Source organism: Fundulus heteroclitus, chromosome 14, assembly GCF_011125445.2.
Source record: "Fundulus heteroclitus isolate FHET01 chromosome 14, MU-UCD_Fhet_4.1, whole genome shotgun sequence".
NCBI classification, from domain to species: Eukaryota; Metazoa; Chordata; class Actinopteri; order Cyprinodontiformes; family Fundulidae; genus Fundulus; species Fundulus heteroclitus.
Genome location: NC_046374.1, coordinates 33,300,729 through 33,328,043, shown reverse-complemented (window position 1 = coordinate 33,328,043; position 27,315 = coordinate 33,300,729). Strand labels below are relative to the sequence as shown.

At 41.4% G+C, this 27,315-nt stretch overlaps 1 protein-coding gene across 1 annotated transcript in view; it reads left to right on the top strand.

Moving 5' to 3' along the window:
- LOC105920088 (protein FAM160A1) overlaps window positions 1–7,862 on the top strand; it is a 30,158-nt gene extending 22,296 nt beyond the window's left edge. Inside the window, exons 14-17 of the mRNA XM_012855594.3 lie at window positions 1,915–3,233; window positions 4,872–5,050; window positions 5,118–5,238; window positions 7,254–7,862. Coding sequence (XP_012711048.2) covers window positions 1,915–3,233; window positions 4,872–5,050; window positions 5,118–5,238; window positions 7,254–7,486 — 1,852 coding nt within the window. The 3' untranslated portion in view covers window positions 7,487–7,862. The remainder of the gene's footprint in view (window positions 1–1,914; window positions 3,234–4,871; window positions 5,051–5,117; window positions 5,239–7,253) is intronic.
- Window positions 7,863–27,315: the final 19,453 nt, after the last annotated feature.

The following is a 27,315-nucleotide window of genomic DNA, read 5'->3' as shown; positions in this document are numbered from 1 at the left end:
TAAGCGCCATCTGCTGGACAGATGTTGCTACTATGTATTACAACAGTAGGAAAAGGTAAAGAGTTGTGATTTTTCATACTTATACATACTTTTCATACGTATATTTTTTATTCTGTTAGCACACAATGTAAGTACTTTTTTAAAAACCTTTGAGTATTATTAGGTAAGACAAATAATGCCATAAATAAATAATGTTCTGTTCTTCTTAATGCAATTTCCTCTTTAAAAAAGGTGATTAACAATAAACAACAACACTTAATGAATGACACATATTTATAAATAGAGAGCTGAAATATTTTGTCGAGTCAAATTAGACCCATGTTGTGATACAAATATAGTAAAGCAAACCAAAATGAATATTATAAACTTGATTCAAGTTCATTATTCCTCTGCAAATTCAACAAAAAGGTTGTTAAGCTGATAAAAATGTCTTCTGTCCTCATATTTTAACAAAAAACTCTTGTGAAGATTATTATAGGAATAACAATCATTACATTTCATTGTATAGATTAAACAATGTGTAGCATGTAAGAGACAACTTGACCCATTTAGAGCTTTGTCCTCTGTACACCAGTGACAGAAATGATATTAACATGTTTATTAAGGTGAACTGGATGGCACTAAGTTGTGCACTCACCGGCCACTTTATTAGGAACATCTAGCCAGTCCTGGGTTTCAGAGCTGCTTTAAGTCTTTTGTGGCGTAGATTCAACAAGGCGTCAAAAACACCCCTCAGTGTCCAGGACAGTGTCCCCTTTATTTAATTTCCCTTTGGGATTAATAAAGTATTTTTGAATTGAATCAAACTGAATTCCAAAACATCCCAAATGAGGTTTTATTTGATTTATTCAGCTGACTGTTGCAGTAGCTCTCTAAAAACACTCTGTCTAGAACAAACAGGTGGGTAGAGTAGCCAAACAAAAATGTACTCAAGTAAGAGTAGCACTACTTCGACATATTTTTGCTCAAGTAAAAGTAAAAAGCCATGAAATTACTCAAATAAGAGTAAAAAGTGTTCAGTAAGAAGGCTACCCAGGTACTGAGTAACTAATTATAACAGCTGATGAATTAATATTTAAAAATTATGTAATCGCACAGACAAAAAGAATATAAGGTTATGTGCAAATTTGGGTATTTTAAAGACAAAAGATTTACTAAATACAAAAGAAAAATTTCTATTACATTAAACCTTAAAGCAATACTTACAGCAGTTAATATATACAGTATGTTAGAACAGTGCAAAGTACTTCTAATGACAATATAGTTTACTGTACGTCCATTTTCCCCTCCAAATGGCTCAACGAGCTCAGTATATAGAAAATATCATTAAAATAACAAAGCACGTGTACAAACAAGAAGTCTCACTTTAACATAAACTCTGGGTTTCTTTCTGATGCATTATTGGTGAAAACAAGTTTGTTCTTTATTCATGAAGTTACTCACAGCAGGTAGAGCAGCCAGAAATTTTATTCAAAAGTTTCAATACTTAAGTAATAGTATTACTTAAATAAAGTAAAAAGTACAGTGCAATAAAAATGTTCCTAAAAGTACATTTTGTTCAAAAAGTTACTCAAGTAAATGTAACTAGTTACAATTTCACGTTATAATCCCCTTTAGGTGTGATTCTGATGCTCATTTTGATCTGCAGCAAGTTGTCAGAGTGATGTGATTGGCTGAGTTGCCATTTATTTAACAGATAACTGTACCTAATAATGTGGCCGGTGATGGTATATGATGTTGTAATTCTCAAAAAAAGCAGCAGGGAAATGCAGAGTCTGATGTTATAATATTAAAATTTAATTTTGAATTGGATATTAGCATTGTTCACATCTTTTCAAAGCAAACTTTCGGAAGTAAAAAGATTTCTCCAGAAAAGATTAACGTGTCTTGATCTCTGGTCTGTTTTACCTCTAGAGCCTGCAGGTTCTGGTCGGCAGCGTATGACGGCTTCGACCCCCCGCCTCAGGAGTACCGATCTGACACACCGGGAGACGACATAGAAGATGAGGAGGCGTTCATGCAGCGATTAAAGAGTGACTCCATCTGCTCCGTGGTTGTCCTCCGTCCCCCCTCAGCCCTCTCCCCTACGCCCTCGTCCTCGGAGACCGTCTCCACCAGCAACCAGGCGGGCAGGGCCAGCTCCGCCATGGAGTTGGAGTGGGACGACATCTTTGCAGAGGAGGAGCTCGCCTCCTCGTCAGCCATCTTTAACCCGCCAAACGGATGTGTGGAGTCGGACCGATGTAGGCTTTCACCCTTACCTCCGACGCCGCTGCTGCCGCGGCACATCCAGGAGATGCGGCTAACTGCGACCAGGCTGGTGCGCGGCGCGTACGTGGAGGAATCAGAGTTTCAGGACGATGCCATCGTCTACGATCTCGTTGCTCAGAAGGACACCAAGACGGCCATGTTTGAACGGATGAAGGCGGCAAACAGACCGCCACGTAAAAACCTCTCAAAAACTCAGCGCGCGCCCTCAGCGCCGACAACTATGTCGGCGATGTTATCGTTGACTGGGAAGACGGTGATTGAGACGGTCAACAGCATCATGTCAACGCGGAGGAGGAGCGAGGACGGAGGGAAGGAGGAGAGGAGTAAGAGTGAGGAGTGTGACGGACCAGCGAGGAGGAAAAGCGAGGGATTTGAGAACGGAGCGAAGGGAGACGAAATCAGCGAGACGCACGTTGTCTCCAATGGCTTTGACGTAAATAACCACATCATCAGCGAATGTGATGATTCTGATCAAGAAACTGAGGGCTGCGAACAAAACAGCCACCAGAATGGCGTCCTGGCTTGTAAAAGTTACAACCACACAGCACGCGAGGAGCAGATGCATCCTAAAACAGGCCTCACTGCATATTTAGAGACGAACAATATGACAAACGATCATTTACAGCCAGAGTCACATCGTCTCTTAACAACAAACACCCACGGCCCAAGGCCTCCTGATGATCAAAAGAACGACTTCCTGTCCCAATACTACGAGCTCATGCTCTCTCTGGGGGCGGAGCCTGACGGCGATGACATCACAGACGACATCGGGACATTCAGGCGACGTGTCCGAGCCCTGAGGCAAAGACTCGCCGAGGAGGAGGCGCAGCTTATGTCCGACTTTGGTTTCGGCTCGTCGTGGGAGGAAGCCGAGCAGAGAGGAGAGGAATCCATGGACGAGGAGGAAGAGGAGGAGGAGGAGGAGGAGGAAGGCAGCAAGAGACGAGGAGTTCCGTTTACAGGTTTGTGTTTGCTTTATTAAAAAAATTCATCTAAAGTTTTAGAAAAGCAGCAGAAACGTACTGAATGCACACATTGAGCTTCACGCTTACCCTCCAAATGGGAGACAGCCTCCATTGGCACACCATCTTCTACCTTTCACATGAAATCAACCTGGGCAGGAGTACAGCTGCCGAAGTGCTGCTTTAAAGGGTCTCATGACAGGAGCAAATGAAGTGAAAAGATCTTCTCTGGTCTTTAATTCAGAAGATCTTTGGTCTGAAAGGGTTAAACGAGACACCAGATCAAAGCTTGAAATCTAGCTTTTGGACTGAATGTATTTTAACGCAGATGCATTCAAATAGTCACCAGAGTAAAGAAATGTATATTATATGTGAATTATGTGCGCCGTTTGGAAGTAATTTCGATAAAACTTGCTGTATAAGCGAAAGAGCCGAACATTTTTCAATCGGGCTGCTCCGTAATGTGACGTCATAAACAGAACTAGTACCGCGCATCCGGCTGCTAACACTACGACTTTCGCTACCGATTTATTAAATTTAATTTATAACTCTTACTCTACATACAAAAAATTTATTAAAAAAAATGTCTGATACATCTACAAACTCCACCTCAAGCATCGGCGACTCCGATACCGAATATATATACGAAGAAACGGAGTTTGAACAAGGTGAACCTGAGGAGACTATAGCTAACGTTGCTAAGACATAGAGCCATGCCCCATTGTAAGTAACCCTCAAAATCCTCGCTCGTGAAGTGTGAATTGCATAACACACTTTTGTCACTGCCTGCTATCCAGTCCTTTTGCGTTTCTTTTACGAATTTATCCCATTTCTTTCAGACCTTTTGATCCACCGGCCAAGTATGTAGCGCTACTTTCTGGCCTGCACTAGACTGCGGTGAAGTTGGTTTGACATGGACATTCAAGCTCCACGGAGTCAGCGGAGCACTCTCGAGAAACTAAAATCAAATCAGATTTGTTGACGTATGGGAGAAGGGAGCAGCTGAGAGACGCTGGCCGAAATCGGAGTCCTTCAACCGGATCAACCGTGAGCTAGATCCCGCTGACTCCGCTCAGCTATAATGTCCAATATCAAACCAACTTCACTGCGGTCTGCACTACAGCCAACAACTACGCACCTAGAAGGCATTTTATTGTGGACTTAGTTAAAAGCGCTTGCTCAAAGTAGACGTGGATCAGCAGATTTGATGTGTGAAAGAAGACACTGGAAAACATCCATATATCCTTGTTCGCCGTACCGGTTGTACAATGTAAACAATGTGTGTTTCTATGCAAGTTCGCTTCGCGCATTCTCGGTGTTCTTGAACTGACGTCACACGTCGGAAATGGCCGATCGTAAACGAAGGCGGCACTCAAACGCGGAATACCATAATCGGTGTAAAAAATGCGCAATATTTCACATTTAAACTTAATTTGAACACTTTTGATACATGAATATTCAAAGTTTACCTTGTTCTGGAAGTTATTCAACGATTTTCAGGATTTTTTTTTTCAGTCCAAGAGTTAGACTTTAAAATCTGGCATCAGAAGGTTCGCCATTAATCTCTAAAGGAAGCTGAATGTTTTCTCTTTGCCGCTCACGTCTTACATCCACCTGTGATCTCCAAAAACACCACAGGCCCCTTCATCAGTGTCCTGCTGTCCCGACTGGAGAACCTCCTGGAGAACTCCATAGCCGTCAACCTGCTGGTGACCGGCATCCTGGCCCAGCTGGCGTCGTACCCGCAGCCTCTGCTGAGATCCTTCCTGTTCAGCACGGAAACCCGCGAGCAGCACGGCGTGCGGACGTTGTACCAGGTACCGGCGACACGGAGGGTCCGCCGCTAGCCAAGCAGCTTCAGACACTAATGAAATCTTTCTGCAGGTGTTGGTGTCGGTGCACGCTCAGATCGAGCGCTACGTGGACGACAGACCTGAATATCCCGCTCTGGTCACCCAGGCTTGGAGGTTCTTGCTGGCTAAAGACCAGGATGGCAAATTTAGAGGTTAATGAACACACTCAAATGTCAATACACAGATGAACAGGGTGGAAAACACCCAGGTTGCACTGCTTTGCCAAAAGTATTGGGCCAGATTCCTCTGCAGACACGGGAATTTGAGACAAAGGCCTTCAAATGGCATTGACAGCTACAAGAGCTTCAGCTCCTCTAAGAAGGCCATCTATGAGGTTTAGGAGTTTTATTTCTGGGGATATTTGATCATTTTAGGCAAGTTAAGAGGTCAGAAACTGATGTTGGAGGAGAAAGTTTAGGGTTTCTGCTAGTGTTGCACCAATGCCATTTTTTGGCCCCGATAACCGATACCTATATATGAAGAACTGCATACTACTTCGGGTAGTAGAACTTTTTATTGCCTACCTGGAATGGATGACAATAGTTGAATAAACTTTTGGATCTCAAAGGCCAAAATAGTGCAACATTTGTGAAATTATAACATGTATAATAGTAGTGCAACAGTAAGACAGTAAAATTACATTAATAACTGAATAATCTCTTTTAAACCCTGAGTTTTGGCTCTCAAATGCCAAAATAGCGCAGCTTTCATGAACTTATATAACATGTATAATACTAGTCGGGAGAGAGAAGGCTGCGTTCAAGTGACATAGAAACATCAAAATGGTATCGGTGCCTATTTGTTGGTACTCGCCGATACCGATACCACCATTTTAGTGCTGGATTGGGGCCCCGTCCGATAATAGTATCGGTGCAACACTAGTTTCTGCTTTAGTTCTTCTTAAAGGTGCACCATCAGGACTCTATGCAAACCCGTCCAGATCTTCTACAACAAACTCCTCTTTTAGTTCTGTATGTTTGTTGTTTGTATATTGATTTGTTTAAGCACTTTGGTCACCATTACTGTGGATATGGACAGGGCTGTACAACTAAATTACTTGATATACAGGTGCAGGGTTTTATATCTGTTTCATTATTGTATGATATGGATGATTAGCCCAATACTTGGAAACATAGTTTTACTTTCAAATCTGTGTTTTTTATGTCCACCTATTTGCCATAATCTGAGTTTTGATAGTTCCTAAAACACCAGGATATAATATTAAGTATTTTCTGTGATAACTCAACCAGATGCACATGAAACATTTTGAACCAGCTCCTGTTTTCTTTACTATTTTCTTTTGAAGCAGCCACGTCACCTTTTAATGTAGTTTTAAGCTATAGATTCAAAGGCTTTTTGAAAGTCATTCAAAGTGTTTCTTTGGACACTGGCTTCATTTTAGTTTATTACCTGCCTGTTTTCAGAGAAATATGTTTTTTAAAATAATAATTAGTTTGTTAAATCTTTTTAATTCTGACCTATAAATCACCGAAGCCTGAAAAGCTGCCAAATATATTTTTCTGTTCAACCAATAAACTAATATTGGAATTCTACATTTCAAACGCATATAAGCTTTTTAGACATGAACATTTTAGCAGCAATGAGGTTGAATACTCATAAACTGCAGCAAATATTGGCACATTGTTTAGTAATTCCCTTAAACGCTATGTAGAACTTCTTTTCTTGCTTTAAAAAAGTCCTTTCAACATTTTCAAATCAACTAAGTAGGCTTGTATTTAAATGCTGTTTTTTAAACGTAGTTTGGTAATTTGACTGAATGTGGTTATAAATCTGGAAAACTAATTTGCTGTTCTGTTAAGATGACTGAACAGAAAACGGTTCATTCCCAGCAGTTTAAAATCTTAAAAAAAGTCTGGCTGCTTTACAACAAAATAAAAAAGGAGGAATGGGAGACTTGAAGCTTAAACAATACTTTACAGCATAATCTTTTCGGTGAGGAAGTTGTTTTGTGGTAAATCTTATTTACTGCAGGAAATCCGTCTCCAAGCTAATGACTGACGTCTTCTCTTTCATACTAAAAGCCAAAAAGTCTGAAACTTCCAGCAAATCAGCTGTTTGCTCCAGCTGAAAGATAAACTATGAAGTATTTCATTCCGTTGTGTTAATAATATTATTTAAACTTTTCCCTCCATCTTGTGTCTCTCAGAGGCGCTCCAGTCTCAGGGCGGCGACATCATCCTGGATCCGTCGCTACCCAACGGCTCGGTGAGGAACGCCCTGCCTCTGCCTCCTCTCAGTGTCTTGCCCCCTTGCCCGCCCATCCCCCCCCAGGCCAAGAGCCGCGTGTTCGCCGTCATTCTGTACGCAGAGTTCCTGAAGGAGCTGGCAGCCATCGCCCAGGAGCACAGCGTGGCCCTGGACTGCTGCTCAGAGCGGTGATCCGCTCATCCACTGACCCAGAAATCTGACCCTCTAGAGCTCAAGTCCTCTGCTAACGACTACTGATCAGCTTTTAAACATTCCTCACAAATCAACCTGTGAATTTATGCAACTCAAGTGGACAACTTGCCATTTTACTGTAAATTATTCTTTGAAATTCTACATGTCAACTGTATTTGTTTTTGCCCTGACAGCACTTGAAAATGTCTCCCCGTGTTGTAGATGGATTATATTTATAAAATGTTTGGAAGGAGATTATTTTGAAGATGATTGTCATAAAAATCTTTTTTTTATACATATAAATTTATGGAATATTTGAAAATAGTTGTCCATGTTTTCTTACACATTTGCGCTCATATGTTTATAAAACACATAAAAGCATTCATGAAGAATTTAATTTGGAAAATATATAGAAAAATGTAAAAAAAAAAAAAAAAAAAAAAGAATCTTTCATACATGAAGTGACTTAAATGAAACTATAAATAGACTGAAAATATCTCTGGGTAACTTCAGCTGAAGATTAGGTTTACTTAAAGGGGACATATCTTTCTTTTTCAGTTCTTTTCACATTTAAACCCTTCAGCTGTGGTCTATATAAAGTGGAACTGCACTGCTTTGGTCTGGATTCCTCATTAATTTACCTAAATTTTCCCCTTTTATACTCCTGTTTTGAGGTACGGCCCCTTAAAGGAGGCATTTCACCAACCGCCCCCCCTCCCGTTCGGCCATTTTTGTAGTCTGCTTTGGGACGGTGTAATCAATTGTGTTGGTTAATACACCCAATATATGGACATTTCGACTTATCCACTTATATCTTCAGCATCCTTCAGCTTGGACTTGGAAAATGTCGGTTTCACAAAATCGATTAGCTGGAAGTCCGAGACCTTGTTTAGCAGCTCTGTAGTTGTTTAACAAAAACATTATACAAATTAGAGAAAACTGAACAGGCTGAAAAATATTACCCAAAAAGAATATAAAGATATCTATGCAGCACCTGAACAGACTGCATTTAACTTTTCTGCACTCCGAGAGACTCCGACAAAATGCATTTAAACATTAAAAAAGTAGATTTTGCATGATATGTCTCCTTTAAGAGAGAGAATTGATTCAGATCTACTAAAAAAACACAAAAAAAAAACAGGACGTTTCACTTACAGTGGCAGGTTTGCATCGATTGCTTTTATTTGCAGCCTTGTTTTGTGTCCATGCATGAACTTCAGAGTGACAAATCTGCTTCTGGAGTCATGCACAAAAAGTGAGCAAGAGACACAAAGTAATCTGCAAGAAAACGTTTCTGGACTGGAGTAATTGTTATGACATACAGCATCCCATACTCTCATTGGCACCCCTAGTAAAGGTAATAAATATAAATGCACCCTTTGGCACAATAAATTCACCAAAAAAAATTAACAACCTATGAGTTAAGTAAATCTAGTCAGTTGGCAAAGTCCATCCATCCATTCTATTTAAACGTTCCGGTGATACAGACACCAGGAGTTGGTGTCTGTACCAGCAGCCATTTGGCAAGAGGCATGTGGCTCTCTGGACAGCTCTGAATGAAAACTTCCTTGTTTAATAAAAGAATGACAATATTGTTAAAATCATAGACATTATCTGTGTAGACGCTTCATTACATACTGGAGCACAACCTGCATCGCCGCCATCTTGGATGGGTCTCTCCTCCCAGGCTGGCACAGCAGCCGCTGGGAGTAAACGCAGAGGAAGCAACTTTACCCGTATTTTCTGCAGCTTATGTTTGTAATAAACAGGGATAACTAGTGAAAGTAGATCACATGATGCAGATGATCATTTTGAGTCAACATTGGTTCTGAAGATGAGTTTTTACTCAGTGGGAACGGTACAGAAACCCCATAGATGGACCAGAATTATATTTTTTTAGCGCTGCGTTTCACACTTTAAGGCTGAACCATGTTGCCAAATTAGGTACCCTGGACTTACAGAGTACAAGCAGATACAAGAAGTTGTGCAAAACAGTTGTTTTTCAACAACTGGAAGCCGGGTGTAAGACACTGGAATGACCTGGAAATTTTAAAGAACACTATTCTAGAAATGTAAAGAAATTATTGTTGGTGTGTAGAGAAGGCTCAGGCTCCTACATGTGAGAGTGAAATAAATTTAAATAAACAATCCGAGTTGTTTATTAAAATATAAAATGTTTAAATTAATACATTGATGTATATGTAATACCGCATGTCTGTTTGTTTATGAGCATAAAACAAAGTATTTCAGCATGAAAGCACTTTTTTTTTTTACATATTTAACAATATGCCATAACACACGTCTCTTTGTGAAATAGCATAAATAAAAATATTTCACTATGAATTTACATATTTATACATTCATATGCCATATGTCTGTCTGTTAAAGAGCACGCATTTATGAAATACATTGTTTTTTTGTTTTTTTTTTAGTGTGACAGCGTCCTGTATCATAACCACATCTCTGCTGTTTGTAACAAACCAAACTGTGTGAAGATGGGGTAAAAATGACCCATCCAAGATGGCGGCCGAGCTGGAACATCAGCTCCAGCAGGCAGCGCTGGTCCATTGGGCGTCTGCCTATATAATCTACAGTTAAAATGATCAAATACACACAGGACACGATACAACAGAGGAAAATAAGCTAGCAGAGGCTTAGCATTGAGATAATTAATAGGCCTCTATGAGTGCCTTGAATAAAATAGAATAAAACAGACGGCTGAACTGGTTCATGCTGGGACTGTGCGCTCAGTGAACCAAGAGCTGAGCGTACATCTTCTTGTTGAAGGCGAGCTTGCACAGCCTTTAGAGTTGTGATAACAGGAGATATAAGTTGGGGCAAAATCTTATCTTTGCAGTTTGCTGTAATGATACTGCAGAGGGCTGAAGGCAGGGCTTCCACCCACAGAAACAACACCATTAAACACGAGCTTCACGTGCCAGATAGCTAAGAATGCTGCTCTTCCACAAAGTTGACCTTATCGTTTTAATGTTTTCATGTGAAACCCTGTGCTGCTCAGCCAGAACCTTAAACTAAAGTACGAGCAGAAGGCTGCTGCTCAGTGCGCAGCAAACAAGTGAAATTGCTCGTCTGGTTGAGCTGCGAGGTGTGAAATATGGTGAGAGGTGTTTAACAGACGGCGCGATCATGTCAGACGCATGAAACCAGGAGCGAAAGGCCAACAAGATCGCCTACACAACCTCCCTACGATTGGCTAATTGGAGCGCTGAGTCCTCCTCAATATTTAGTTTTTTTTAACTTTCACTTTAAATCCAATGACCAAACAATCACACCAGCTGCAGACCTTTGTCTTTATTTTAAATTCAGGGTTTTACGGCCAACGTGTCTGGCTGTATCGGTTGCGCTGAAAGCGGTGCCTGGCAAAAGCGACGCCGTTTGAACAAATCAAAACCAGATACCGTTTTAAGAACATCCAGAGCAAAGTATTACCTTCAGAAGTCACCTGATTAGGATGTGGGTGACGGTGTAATTTAATCTCAGCGTAACTACGGCTGCTCTGTTTCTGGCCTCAGACGCTGGTTAAAGATCATCAGAGAACAAACGGCATCATGAGGAACGAGGAACGAGTCTAGTCTTCAGCAAACATGATGTCTCTGAAGACATTTATTAAAGATTGTTAAAGCTAGTCATAAGATTAAACATTTCTGATCACAGCACCCTGACAACAGGAACTGACAGCGACACTGTAAAAAGAGAACTGAAAGTAATTCTTAAAATGAATTTGTCCTTGATTTGTGCAGCACGGTTAAATGATTTGCAAATAGAATAAGATTTTTGCACTTAAAATAGGAGCAGCTCATCTCCATCATCTTATTTCAAATGCAGTGGATCTAATTATCTTAATGACTCTAATTCCATTGGCAGATAATCTTATTTACCTGCTCAAATCAAGGACAAAAAACACCCATCTCAGGAAGCGTTTACTTACGTTTCGTTCCCTTTTGCAGTGTAGCAACACCAGAATCAGGCTCGGGCGTCTCTTGGTCTGTATGGGTCCATCTGTGCTGATATGAAAGCAAATTTAACATTCATGACTTCAGGCTTTTCATCCTGAGCAGAGCAACAACAGCAAACCACATGATAGTTTTTAAAAAAAAAGTACAACAGAATCCATTAAAGTCAGAACAATGATAAAGATCCTAGTTATCAACTTTACCACCAACTAACCACCGTTCTTTTTACAGGATGCTGTTGCTTTAAATGTCTTCAAGTGAGTGCGTGTGAGTATGTTTTTTTTTTTGGCGTAGGTGGATTTGAAACAACAAACACAGATGTTTAATGTACCAGCGAGACGTGAGTGGTACTAAAAAAGGAAATACAAGATGGTGGATCATGAGGCTAGCATGTAAATCCAGAGGATAGTCAATCTGGATATAGTCAACCACAATATTTTCTGGTGAAAATAGAAAAATCTTGTTGAGTTTCTACTATTCGGGCACATGACAGCGGGGGCTTTGAAGATATCCTTTGTAAAAATGTTTGCATACAGTGTTTTGCTCATATTTGCGCCACATGAGCCAGAAGCAGAACGTCACAGAGGAGAAGATGGAGATTTGGACCCACAAAGATCTGATGAGTAAATAAGATCTAAATTCCCTTATCTGAGAGAATCTTTCTTCCTCCTTTGTCACAGTCGAGCGAGTCGCATCTATGACATGTCTGCTGTCGCTATCTGCGCCACAGCTGGGCAGTTTGCTTGTTTGCTGCTTTATCCTCATCGACACGATTAACCCGCTTTGCATCGTGCTGCACTGTCACAACATCACCATGTGCTATATGCATTTACCAGAGAACGGCTTGGATTGAACATCGGCTAGTTATCTTAATTAATTCATGCATTCAGGCTCCGAGTGCCAGAAAATATTTTGGTGACATAGTTGTTTAAGCTCCATAAAAAGTCCCTGAGGGTTACTTTAAGCTGTATTGATGCATAAACAGCCTGAATATAAAATTAAAACCTTGTTTATAAGTAATTTTACTTACAATTTCCTCTTTTCTACTGAGAAAGTGATACGGGGGGCAAATATCAGGAAATTGTGCGCTGATTAATTATATAAAAAGACACAACTATAAATGTTACTTTTTTTATTCTGGAGGACATTAAGATCTATTTACTGTTGACCAGTTTTGTCTTAATTGTTGTTATTTCAACCTTTAACTTTTCGTTCTCTCTGTTATTTCCTCTTCACAGTAGCTACATCTTTCCTGGCGCTCTGTTAGCTGTGACTCCATCCTGGGGATCAGATCATCTGAGCTACTGCTGCCAACAACTTCATATTACAGATGATGCAGCTGGTCCCGTCTCTCAGAGTCTGACCCTGTTTCTGTCTCAGACGTTGCTGCTGGCTGAGCTTTCCCTGCGACTAACTGCATGTTCTCTCTTTCATCTTCTTGACCTGAAACCTGGCTCAGAGCTCATCTGCTTAGCGGTGTTTCTGTCCCAGACACAGACGCCTATGAAACTAGTTTGCCATCACCCTCTCCAACATAAAAGGTTTTCCTGGATCCGTGCTTCTGTGCTTTTTTTTTTTTTCCTCCCTGTTAAAGGGGAGTTTTCCTCTCCACTGTCGCCTCATGCATGCTCAGTATGAGGGATTGCTGCAAAGCCATCAACAATGCAGACGACTGTCCACTGTGGCTCTACGCTCTTTCAGGAGGAGTGAATGCTGCTTGGAGAGACTTGATGCAACCTGCTGGGTTTCCTTAGAGAGGAAACTTTCTGACCAACCTGGAGGAACTGATGGAGTCTGACTTTGTAAAGTGCCTTTAGATGATGTGTGAATTGGCGCCATATAATTAAAATGAATTGTACTGAATTCCTGAAACCTAAGATCCTCGCTGCTCTGCTCTGAGCCTCGATGTTTTCAGAGGCTCACGTTTCTTCTCTGGTGGTCCGTCGCATCCAAAGCGGTGGGCTAAGGATTTTCATCCTCCCAGGGATTTTTGTTCACTAGAACAGAAAGCCCTCTTTCCCTATTTTTAAATCTCCTTTAAAAACACACTTTCATTTCCTTGCTTGTAACACACTGATCTTGTTGTGTATGGCATTTTAAAATACTCATGCCGTGAACCTTGTTTTTGGCTTTTGATGTTGTGTGCGTGTGTGTTTTGTATGTTTTTTAACCTTTTCTTGTTTTATTGTACAGCAATTTGGTCACCAATGTGGTTTTTAAAATGTGTTTTAGAAATAAAGCTGATTAATTGATCTTGTAATGAAGGGGTCTTCATTACTGCAACTGTTTTTATAAAAGTCATTTGTATTGCACTTTAAGAGTACTTTTGCACTTTAACTAGCACTTTATTTAGCGCAGAACTCTGAGCATGTGTTTACACAGCAACAACCATTTGCACACAAGAAGTTTTAACTATTTATTCAATATCTATTGAATATTTTAATATGTAGCATGTAGCCTTTTGTGTCAGGCTCTGCACAGCTGATGTCTGTGAAAACTGTTATTTAGAGCTAAGGTCTACTGTTCAGAAACTCAAATGGTGGTGTAAAATCTGTTAAAAGTGTGAGTATAAAGTGTTAAGATGAGGTGACTCACCTGTTTTTCTATGTCTTCTCCAGGGTGTTTGGGCAAATACTTCACCGGGGGTCCAGACACCGTCTATAGGTTCCAGGAGAGATCATGGAGAACATGGGGAGTTTCTGTACATTTGTTTTAAGGGATTTTAGGTGCAAGTCTAAAATATAAAATATTTATTAAAAAACAGGTGGGAACATGTAAATGTATATTTTATGTGATACATATTGTACGTTACAAGTGAAAGCAGTAAATTGTCTGGTGCGGAATGGTTTAGTCCTTAAACAGCTGTGGGTTTTTAAGTAAGTGATTGTGTCTATGAAGTTGTTGGTTGTTGGTCGTCAGGCTGTAAGGTCGAATGCTGCTGCCAACGAATAAACTTGTTGCTGCTTCCACTTGATTCTGCTTCCATCGTCATTCTCACTGAAACTCAAACCGCAAAAGGCCACCAAAGTGACAAATTGATTGATTGATTAATTGATTGGTTAATTGATTGATTGGTTAATTGATTGATTGGTTAACTGATTGATTGGGTAATTGATTCAGTGATTGATTGATTGATTGATTGGTTAATTGATCGATTGGTTAACTGATTGATTGGGTAATTGATTGATTGATTGATTGATTGATTGATTGAGCTAAAAGGGCATTGGGAGTTCTCTTTGAGTTTATATCACTCACCTGTTGGTAACCGATGGAAAACGAACCAATGACCCACTTCAACACTCACCATTAGAGGCCACAGGCATGTGGATAGATGAGATTAAAAAATAAACCTCTTGGCCTATAAAAGTTATAAAAACCTAACACCACCGCTCTGCGTTGATGAATCACATATTCCTGCTGAAATACATTAAAGTCTGTTGTGAGCTCTAGAGGTGTGACTCCTTATGCAAGGTGATGCGTTCTGTTACCAACACGTCGCACATCTGCTTTATTCTTTAATATCTTGTATGTAGCACGTAGCTGCTGATGAGGTCACGCTGTGGTTAGTGAGTTCCTGTGCTGCTGACTTCATCTCCCCGCTCTCCAAAGCTCGATCACTCCTCAGGAGGACAGGCAGCGGCGAGGACCGAGCAGCTGTCGGCTGGAGGCGACCAGGCGGCGGAGATGGATGCGATGAAGGTTTTCCTGCTGGGTTTGGCTCTCGGTGAGTCTCTTTGAGGTGAACTGTTTGAAAGGCTTCGCCGTATCCTGGCTGCACGTGCTTCATTGTTGCGGTACAGAGGAGTCGCTGAAGGTGCAAGCTACCACTACTGTTCCAGTTTCAGAAGCGTTTGTGCACGGGTACCGGGTACTGATTAGACTGTAGAGAGGAGGATCCGCGTTAAATCTGTGGCACGATCTAATCAAACTCTGGTTTATAAAAACAGAGGACGACAAACAGAGGTAGTGTTTGGCACCTTAGTCAAAGAAACGGAGGAGCAGATTATAATCAGCAGCAAACAGTCAGAGCCTTTAAGGTTTTCCAAGGTGCTTCTGAGTGGAACTGGACACCAGCAAGTGCAAGATTTAATTTCCGTCACTTGTTAAGAGGAAAATGGGTGAACAAATGCTTTTTAAAAAGGTGATAAATGACTTAATGCTCGAAAAGTCTTCCAAGTTTTGATACGGTGTAATCGTTCCCTAATAAGCTGCAAATAAGTGCTTCTCGTCATTGTTGAGGAACTGAGTGTTTGCACGTTTTAATCTAGCTGCATTGGTGGCTTTTGAAGTGTGAATGGTCTGTTTAGGGTGACACAAAACCACAGTGCAGACTTTGACTAGGCCACTCCATAGGAAGATCCATGGCCAAGTCTTCCCATCTCGACAAGGCATACAGCGTTCTGAGGGGCCGTAAACACCGAGGACACAGAGGGTTTGAGCTGCTGCACCCAGGCTGCAGAAGCAGAGCGCTGAGATTACGTGCTAATAGACTCAGGGACAGTTTTTAGAAAAGTGCTTTAACTCTAATCAATATGTCACCTGTTTGAAGTGGGCTGTGTGCTCTGCACTGGTGCATTATTTGTCTCATTCATGACTCCACTGTTCATGTACTGTATGTTTTCCTGTACAGAGTTTCTCACTGCACCTTACATGGTTCTGGTTCTGCAGATATGAGACAGAAGAGTCTGTGATGTATTTAGGTGCTAAGCCATTCAGGGATTTATAGACTAACAGAAGTATTTTAAAGTCTATTCTCTGAGATATAGGGAGCCAGTGTAAGGACTTTAGAACTGGTGTTATGTGCTCTACTTTCTTGGTCTTAGTGAGGACACGGGCAGCAGCGTTCTGGATCAGCTGCAGCTGTCTGATCCACTTTTTAGGCAGACCTGTGAAAACACCGTTGCTGTAATCAATTCTACTAAATATAAACGCATGGATTAGTTTTTCCAGATCCTGCTGAGACATTAGTCCTTTAATCCTGGAAATGTTCTTCAGGTGATAGAAAGCTGACCTTGTAACTGTCTTTAGATGCTTTTGGAGGTTCAGGTCTGAGTCCATCACTACTCCCAGATTTCAGGCCTGATCAGTGGTTCCTAGCTGAAGCAGCCGGAGCTGTGTGCTAACTTTCCTCTAATGGTCCAAATATTATTACTTCAGTTTTGTTTTTATTCAATTGAAGAAAATTTTGGCACATCCACGTATTGATTTCTTCTAGGCATTTACTCAGTGCCTGAACTGGTTTATAGTCACCTGGTGACATGGTGATGTAAAGCTGTGTGTCGTCTGCATACTTATGGTAGCTGTTGTTGTTTTTTATTATCTGAGCTAGAGGGAGCATGTAGATATTGAATAGGAGGGAACCCAGAATGGACCCTTGGGGAACCCCACATGTAATTTTAAAGTTACTTACTGATGTAAAAAAAAGTCCCTGTCCTTTAAGTAGGATTTAAAGGACAAGGGCATATATAGATCAGACAGAAAACATCCCTGAACCTAATCAGTATTTTAAGTCGTGCAAACCTTCAAAAATAATAACTAAATCAGGTAAACTGTGCTGCATGACTGTACTTATTCTAAAATGTTTTTTATGTTGTTTTATTGTGATTTATTAAGGAATGGGCCTAATAAATATGAACAATTTTCATGGGTTTCATGTCTATCATGCTGTTACTTCTTGAAACATCTTGCAAGAGTTATTATTTCATGTGTTTGAAGATCTTAAATTAACACCTTCATGATTTGATCTCGCAGTCAACTTCCGCTGCTGATTCAATACCTGAACCATTCTGATAAACCTGCTTGTAGTTGGCAGAAAGATAGAGGTGAAAGGGTGTTAAAAACCACAGATATTAGGGGAAAGTGCACGCTGTGGAAACAGTGAGCCACCCTTCTGCTGCACAAATTTATATTTAAGATCTTAAAGCACTCATTTGTTTTCTCACCTGGAAACTTGTCATGTTTTAAGAAAGGAAAGTCGCTGCCGACGTTTGCAGGATCTGTTTGGTACGTTTTTAATTTACAGGTTCTCTTTACGTTCTGCAGGTTTTTCACTCGTTTTATCAGCGGGGGATTTGGAAGACGATTCCGACCCTGATGGATATGAATATGAAGATGATGAAGCCTCTGGAGAAAATGAATATCAAAGCACAACGACCACGCCTGTGAACGACTCCCGCTCCCTTCTCTCCTCAGGTTAACTCAACCTGCTCACGTTTGTTTAAAGCTAGATAAACAAGTTAGCTCTGCCGTTAAATCAAGTTTCTATCACCTGCGGATTTTAGCAAAAGTTAAATCCTATTTTTGTTTTAAGGACTTTAAGGACTTATCATTGCCTTCATTACATCTCTCCTGGATTACTGCAATCCATTATATAGAGGCATGGATAAATCACAGATGCAGCGACTTGAAATGGTCCAGAATGCAGCAGAATGGCTTTTTACAGGAACCCGGAAGCATGACCATATAAGGCATGTACTGGCCTCTTTACACTGGCTGCCCGTCTTTTATCGAATAGATTTTAAGATTCTCTTACTAACTTATAAACTTTTAAACGGGTTAGCTCCCCCTTATCTTCGGGACCTTTTAAAATTTAATTCTATGTCCAGAACCCTACGATCAAATCATCAGCTGCTACTGACAGTTCCTTAGACCTACCCTAATAGGAAAGAAGATCTATTTTTTTTCTGTTGTTGCCCCTATTCTATGGAACAATTTACCTTTCCAAATTAGATCCGCCCACAGCCTGGATAATTTTAAATCGCTTCTCAAAACTCAAACTTGTACAGCGCTTTGGTGCAGCTTTACACCTGTTTTTAAAGTGCTATATAAAAACATTTGACATTGTTAAACCTCCTGCTATGATTGTTTCAGCCCATTCAAACAGACCAACGACAGGAGCACAGACGAGTCCTGGGTTGGTTCTAAATGTGGCATTCAGTGGGAGTTTACAGATACGTCAAAGTCGCACCGCAGCCACTGAAATATTTATATAAATGTATATATAAATAGATACTTCAGCTTATTGGCTGTTCATCAGAAGGTGGAAGCTACAGTGGGACGTGTTGACAGTAACTTTTAGAAATGGTAGATGTTGACCGTCACAGATGCGAGAGCTAAAACCTATTAACAAAGAAAGATGAAGCCAAAATGCTGTGTGTGAAGAACTAAATGCACCCCTGCTGCCGCCACAGTGCTGCCACCGCAGACGTTTGATTAAGCGCTGATAATGTTTTAGAGTGTTATCCACATGAATGTATCTGCATGTTTTTACGGTTTTATTGGTTGCTGCACCCTAAATGCAACAGTGACACGGATGTGTGGACTGAACCACTATTCAGGAAGCAGCTCTGGGTTAAAAAAAAGAAAGAAATGCGGCAGAAGAAGGTAACCTCGAAGAAAGCATCAGCAGGAGGCGACAGCAGACCTGAAGGAGAGCCAGCAGGGAGAGACAGCCTGTTCATGTAGAGCACTTTGTCTTTGCCTCAGGGACAGATTAAAGACCAGAGATCTTCCCTGAGCAGGGAGTCCTCGGTTCTTGGAGATGCCCACCAAGTCTAATGCTCTGGATCTGTGTGACATTTTGTAAGACATTTTTATCCAGCTCCATTTTTGCTTTTTACAACTGTTTACTCTCAGGACTCAGTTGAATTTCTCACCTTTCCACTCTAAGAAACATTTCAAACCACTGGTAAACATCTTTGCCTTCCTTGGTGGAGAGTTTTTCTGGCTCCACCTGGTTCCTCAAACATTTGGACCCTTTGAGTTAACAATAACCTCTATAAAAACAGGAGTTTGATGCTCCCTAACCGTCACCCACACAGGATTGTGTTGGTACAATGCCAGGATGTAAAGACCTATGCAAGAACCTCAGAGAGAAAAGAAATCTGGAAAGGGGCCTTTTAGGCTGCTTCCAAACATCAAGAGAGCAGCTGCCCCATGAGGAGTTAACCTCGAAACACCTTCACCCCAGGGTGGGCGAACAGTGCCAGGCTCAGAGGAATGACCAAAGACATCATAAGCCCAGTTTAACATTTTTAATCTGAGAGTTCATTGCACTGAAGAACAAACCTGAACAGGTATAGCTTGTTTGTACAGGTAAGAACATGACAGGTCGGCTATAAAGACCTCTGGGACAAGGTAAGACCAAAGTACAGCTGTTTAAGCCTGTGGCAAAGCATTAATATTGGAGCTACCTAAACACGCCATGCTTGGTGGTGGAGGGCTGCTTATTTATCTGGGCCTCCTTTGCAGCCGCAGGAGCCCCAAGGATCCCAAACACAGCAGCAAATCATCATTTAGCATGGCTAAAAGAAGAAGCAAGACTTAATATTACTAAAAAATATCAAATCATGGGGTGCACTTAGTTTTTCCACACACTTATTTCCCATTTTGGCTCCATGTTGCACTCGTGGGTAGATTTAAATGATTTTAGAGGAGATCCTTCAATTGTCTCCTGACAGACAAAATCCTGGAACTGAGAGAGGGTGTACTTACTTTCTTTCTGCCTTAAAGCTGTAATTTTACTGCAGCTTTCTGCCATGTAGTCCAGTAAATACAGTCTGGGTTCACTAAATCTTCACACCAGATACTAGAATGTGAAACCCTGCTGCTCTGCTGGAAGCCCGCAGGAAACAGGAAGTAGTAGTAGTCCTCCACTTCCTGGCTGACTTTGACAGGTTTTCTTCTCTTCTTCTCTCCTTACAGCTGCCAAACACTCACCACAGAGAGGAGCTGTTGCCAACCTCTACATCCTCTGCCTGGTGTCTGTAATCGTAACTTTGTGCATGAAAGCCTGAGAATGAAAGCCTGAATAAACAGAAGTGAATCTTGTTCCTCTCTCTTTATTTAGCTCTGACTCTTTGAACTGTCTCAAAATACTCCAGATGATGCTGTTTCTCCTCAATCATGCAACAGCAGGAAGTTAACAGCGACTCTGCAGGGAAAAATCCAATTATGGGAAATGTTTAGGTATACACTGGGTTTAGCTTTACGTTCAGTGCGTCCTCTGGTTTTAGGCAGACCCATCTGTGTCTGTAGTAATCCAGGTGCTGCTCCGGTCTGATGCAGTAAAGAACAATCGATAAAGCAAAGCTCCGTCTACCTTCAGACCCTCGCCTTTGGTCCTGAGGTACGGATCATGGCCAAAAGAACTAACCTGACTCCGCCAGATAGATTTGCTCCGCATATCCATCTGGAAACCTTCCGTTGAAGTAATTTTGGGAAGGGGCGAAAATACTGGTTAGCTGATTGGCCTATGTTGGTGATAGACGGGCCAAATGAACCAATCAGATTTGTCGTCGCTCGTAACAGAGCGACGATGAAAACACAACCACAAGCCAAGCTACTCTTGCTGCTGCAGGTAAAGGCTCGTTAGCTCAGCAAAGAAATACTCTGTAATTCCGATAAAACTTGCTCGATAGCCACGCTAACGCTAGTTTCATCGGCTGAAGCCGCCATGTTCTTTAGACTGAACTGTCGCACTTCTCGTTGCGTCACACCTCAACCCGCCTCAAAGCCAACGCTGATTGGACGTTCGTTTGGTGAACGGCTCCAAATTTTCTTCAACAGAGAGTAGCCAGACTGATCTGCGAGTGAAACCTTTAATGCTCGCGAGATCAGGATGGTCTCACGAGGCTACAAAAGAACTGGATCCTGGAGAAAACAGCTAAAATCAGCGTCCTCCCCAGGGTGGCTTAGCCTTAGCGATAGGGTGAGGAGCTCTGTTATCTGTAGAGACGCTTTTTCTCCACATTCAGATAACCGATCAGGAGGCCCTGCGGACGTCTCCTTTTTGGGGTTTCCCAGGCACATCCCACAGGGAGTTAAGACCCAGCAGTGACTAGAGGGAAATATTTATCCCATCTGGCCTGGGAACCCAGAATGGACTGGAGGATGTCGCTGGGGAGAGAGATGTCTGGGATTCTCTCCTGAAGCTGTTTTCCCCCGCGTCCTGATCTCAGTTAGCAGAAGATAACGGGACGGATGGATCTTCACCTGCTTACCCGCTACTTTGTGTCGACATTTCAGTCCTAAGTCTTCATTTTAAACGGATAAAGGTCTTAACCCTCCTGGATCCTTTAATATAATTTGTGTTTTTTGCTTTTTTCATGTTGCAGAACTTTGTCTGCTTACGCATATCCAATAAAAAGTGACCAGGTTGTGTAATTTAGGTGAGAAATAATTTTTTTCCAAATGTTTTCAAAAAGATTTAACTAAATAGAACAAATTTAACCCTTCTGCATTTTCCGCCTTTAACTCCCATCCAGAAAACATTCTAAACACACAAATATTGTAATTTGATTTCTTTTTCACTCTTTCTTGCTGGTGTTTAAAGTCACTTCAGAATCTCATTTTGTTGGTGAGCATGTGTTTTAAATTATACAGTGAAACAACCAATTTGCAAAAACAAATGTAAAAAAGGAAATCACTTTTCTGAAGACTGTTTGATAACATTGTGACATAAAAACCTTGAAACAGGGCTGCACAATACCAGGGAGAGATTTAATTGTGAAAGTCACCATGACCTCAGAGATATCTGTCTTGATCAACCCACATTTTGCCGGTACTCTTCTGTCTCTACCATTACACAATGCCCCACAACTCTTCATGATCTGCAGCAGCTCAGCCACTGTGGACGTTAGGAGCCGTTAGACTCCATCAATACGTATTATTCATGTCCAAAGTATGACGACACTTTAGCTGTATTCCCTTGACAACTATTGCATCAGAGTCATCTTTGTAGTGTTAAAGTGGCACAAACTGATATTACTACGATGAGTGTGAATAATTATACTGTGCAGCTCCAGTTTAGAAAGACTAGAGAGTCACCGAAGTGAACTGAAGATTACAAGAAAGTCAGACTTTTTGGTTGGGAAAGAAAAGAAATTAATAGTTGAGATTAAATACTGAAGCTTAAAGCTTAAAACTACCGTGGTGTAGCTTAATGACGGCCCGAGATGAAATCTTTTCATGTACACTCTTAGCATTACAAGTTTTTTTCTGGACATCTTCATCCTCTCCCAGCAGCTCTCTATGATCCCTGCCTGTCTGAAGTCCTCCATCATCGTTCCTGTTCTCAAAGAAACCAATCATCACCTGCCTCAATGACGATCGTCCCATCGCGCTGACCCTCGTCATCATTAAGTGCTTCCAGATAATCCTCCTAACGCACATCAAGGACTCCATCCCTGCTGGCCTGGACAGCCTGCAGTTTGCCTACATGGAGAACCTCTCCACAGAGGACACTGTCTCGTTAGCACGGCACTCAGCTCTGGTCCATCAGCAGCAGCCCAACACCAATGTTAGGATGATATTCATGGACTTCAGCTCAGCATTCAACACCGTGCTCCCAGACATGCTGGCTCTGAAGCTCCACAACCTGGGACTATTCACTCCTCTCTGCTCCTGGATCAGTGACTTCCTCACTAACAGACTCTAGGTGGTGAGGATAGGGGAACGTACATCTGCTCCACTGATCTTCAATATAGGAACTGTTCTGCTGTCCACCCCACAAACACAGTAGTGACGTTTGCAGAAGACATCACTGTAGTCTCATCTCCAACAACGATGAGTCCCTCTATAAGGTTAAGGTCAGCAATCTCACACTGGTGCTCCAGGAACCTGATCCTGAATACCTGCCAGCAAGACAAAGGAGGTTGTAATTGACTAGCGGAGGTCCAGGAGGACAGAACACGCTTGTGGACAGTATCAGGTTCCTGGACATCCACATCTCCTCTGATCTCTCCTGGACTGTGAACACCTCCCTCCTGATGAAGAAGACCCAGCAACGGCAATTCTTCCTCAGGAAACGGAAACTTTCTGCTCTGCTGCTAATAAACGTTTGTAGAGCTACAATTTAAAGCATCTTGTGTCTCAGAGTGAAAGAGCAGTATAGGAGCTGCACGGCACAGGAGAGGAGTAATCTAACAGAAGAGGACAGCATAGGGGATTGTGGGATGTCATCTGGACACGGTTTATGCAGCACGAGTCCAGAACAGAGCCAGAGGTATTGCCACAGATTCCACCCACCCAGGCAGTACACTGTTTAACCCACTTCCATCATGGAAACACCTCAGAAACATTAAATCAAAAACTAATAAAAAGCAGCTTTTGTCCAAAGTTGTGAGGGTTATCGCCCCCTGCTGGTGATCAAATAAACCACCAGCCCAGCTTGTGGTCTGTTACACTACAGGTAATGCCTATTGGCACATTTTATCTCATCAGGGAATGTCTGGCTGGACACCCATCCACACAGATTGTGCAGTTCTGTAACTTGAATATTATGAATAAAACCAATTTCTGTTTTAGCTGTAGTGTCAGAAAGGTCAGATCAGAGGCATCAAGCTGCAGCTTTATGAATAGAAACAATTAAGCTTCGACTTTTTAGTGATGAAGCTCGTTCCATTGAAACAATGAAAAAAAAAAGGTTATTCTAGTTATAGCTTTAGAAAAGGTGGACAAAATCACTTTAGATCAGAAATCCCCAAGAATATACTTAGATTATTTCTTATTATTAACAGAAAAAATTAAGACTTTCTGTATGTTTGTTAATGTATGAAAGAAGTCTAGTCAAGGATTTACTTAGCTTATTAATTTGTTAATGTAATGTTTGTCTTTTCCTATGTCTGTAATGTTTTTTTTGTTTATGTACAGCACTTTGAATCGTGTTGTTATTGAAAAGGGCTCTATAAATAAACTTGCCTTGCCTAAAATGATTGCACAGTATTAACCGCAGGCACGAGTTTATCAGCGATGGAGCGTTCTGGTGATTAATTCATGCAACAGCACATTAATCTACATCGTTTTTAAGGGACTGCTGTCTGACTTTTTGACTCAGATATGAGTCTTATTAGATTCTAAGCATTATTTGCACACCTTAAGCTTCTCAGGAAGCGTTGCTGGGTGATGAAATTAACCCAGCAACGTGATTTCATGAACAAAAAGGTGTAAAAACGTCACTTCTTTTTGTGTACGCATGCTACGTGTAATCTGTGTGCATCCTGAGTTGTTATCTGCCTCATCAAAAATGCCATGATGTTAACACATCATGAAAATAAAGATCCCTGATTCTTGAACTGGGTGAATTTTAGGCCTTGTGCCGCCAAAACACTCAGCATCTCCACACTCGTGATTCGCTGTTGTCCTTTGAGTCTAGTCGGATGGAGAGCAGATGGCTGAAAAACAGCTTTTCTTTTACAGTCATTTTAATAGAAGTTAAATGTTGACATCCTGCTGTTCTTCCCAGAAACTGTATGTACTTGACAACCCTGCAGGAAAGTTATAGTTCACTTTCTTCTCCATCCTGTCTCTTTTCCTGCCTATTCATGTCCTTTCTAATAAGTTTCTAAACTGCTGTAGGGTGAGGAAGGTGCTGCGACTGATTGACATGAGAGGAGATGCAGAATATCAGCCCCAGTTTTTAGTTTTGATGCATCATTGACTAATTTTGTCAGATTAGACAAGATTCAACGGCATGGATATTATCCTCCTTCCTGTCTCTCCTCATCCTGTGAGAGCTAGAAAACCCCTTTAAACTCAGATCAGGAGCATTAGATCATATGTGTGATCCTGCTTTAGTTACTTCAGGTAATTTCTCACGTGTCTCGTCAGTAAATACATGTAAATGAAGCTTAGTTGGATTATTAATAAATGTTTACTTTGATTAAAGCAGCGGCTTGAGATGATTATCCTCTTAGAGCTTGTCTGATGCTTCCGTATCACAGAGATAGGTTGCAGCGATGAAGAAAAGGTTTTTAAATGTATAATAATTGATGTTTAAATAGGGGAAAAAAACACCTTTCAGACTAACATGGCTTTTGCAAACATGTGTGTAATCTAAAAACTTGTGTTGCAGCAGCAGAAACTGAGCTAAAAGGCCATCAGTCAGACGTAAAGTATTTATTTAGTGGAGCAACTGTGCTTATATTTTTGGAGAGGTCTCAACATAAATACATTAAATAAAATCATTCTATACATACATATATTTCTGGGGGGGAATCTAATAAGTTGACCAACGCTTATAAAAAACAAATAAATACTTTTTGACTGTTTCAAAACTGAAGCAACAAAGTGTCCATTAAACACTATGATGAGACTACTTTATAAATATATTCAGTTTCTTTTTACTATCATACGTCATTGTCTGGTTTGGGAAATGTTTTTATCATGAATCCTTTACTCTAGATATATTCACTTTGAGATGCTGAAGTAAAGGACTAAAAAATGAAATTTTCAGTCCTTTACTTCAGCGTCATTGTCTGGTTTGGGAAATGTTTTTTATCGTGAATCCTTTACTCTAGATATATTCACTTTGAGACGCTGAAGTAAAGGACTAAAAAATAAAATTTTTAGTCCTTTACTTCAGCAAGTAAAGGACTAAAAAATAAAATTTTTAGTCCTTTACTTCAGCGTCTCAAAGTGAATATATTTATGCATTAAAACAAAAGTAAAAAGATTCTAGTCGTGTGTTGTTTAATTCGCAATCCTTCTTAGGTTTAGTCCGAGAAGTGGAGCAACATATTTCACAGTATGCATTATTGTCACCATGTGTCACCATAATGGTATTTTTGAAGCCTCGATTGTTTCAGGATCCTACCGACGCCTCTGCACCAAGTAGGACGGATCTACCCTTTCATGTTTATTTCTGATCTCACTGTCTGACTCTGGCAGCTCAGAGCAGGAAACTTTTTCTTTCAGTCGTCTGTGAACTTGTGGGAATAAAATCAGAGACGGCAATCTGCCCTCCTTGGTTATTTGGGGTGAAACCCCCATCTCTGCCCCCTCTTCTCCGGTGGCATCAACACTTTCCTGTAACTCAAGCCCTGCTGTGCAATCCAGCGAGGTGGCATCGATCGTTAAAAACCCAGTTTCAGTATTACTCAGACCAGCCCGTCTGAAGTCCAACCACTGAGCCACCTCCAGAGCGACTAAAATCCCCTTTCTTGTTGGTCGTCTTCCTCACATCTAGTAGCCTAAAAGCATCGAGTTGCTGCCTTGTGATCGGCTGATCTACGGTTTGTGTTAACAAGCGTTCAAAGAGCCTGTAAAGCCCAATGTGTTGCCGACAGGTTCAAAACAGCAAAGGTGAAGCCATTCGAGGTTAGTGAGCTGCAATGCCAGGAGAGGAGAAAACGAGACGCCGTCAGAGCTGAAGCTACATTCAAAGCTAACTTTACTTTGCAAGCTGTAGCTGCAAAGCATTTTTTTTAAAAAAGAGTCAGGTTTATTTTTAAATAGCGTACACCTGTGTTGGTGAGGCGAAAGCAGCGAGAAAACAGAGCTACTGTTGCATCCTGTGGGGATGAGGAGCTCGCTCTGTGGCCGATGACTCAGTTCCTGCCTACTGAGCGACGCCGAGAGTGATTTATAGAGAGGCACCCAGCAAGCATGGCACGCAGAAGACTGACAGCCATGTTTTCAAGAAATATGGGGGGGAGGAGAGGGGGTAAGGAGAAGGTTAAGACAGAAAGAACGTGATCGATAGTTGGAGGGGAGACAGAATACAGGAGGAGAGAAAGAATGTCCAAACGACCCAATTTCATGCACATAAAACAGTGTTTTTAGCCGATTTTCCTCTCTGTTCTGCAGATATTTGGTCTATTTCTGGCACAAGGTGACAAAATAAGGGCAAAAGTTGATGGTGGCAGACAAGGCGCAGCTCTCCTCCTCGGTTCCACCTCACAACAAAGGAGCGCGCCGAGTTCAGGCCTCGGAGCGGGCCGGTCCGGTTTGAAATCTTCAAACCGCAGAGCTTAGCGTGCCTCACAGAGGAGGCAGAGTGGTTGAAAGGAGCGCCGCTGAGTAAAAAGGCGAGATGAGAAGATGGGGGGGGGGGAGGGCGGGAGATACAGAGCGAGA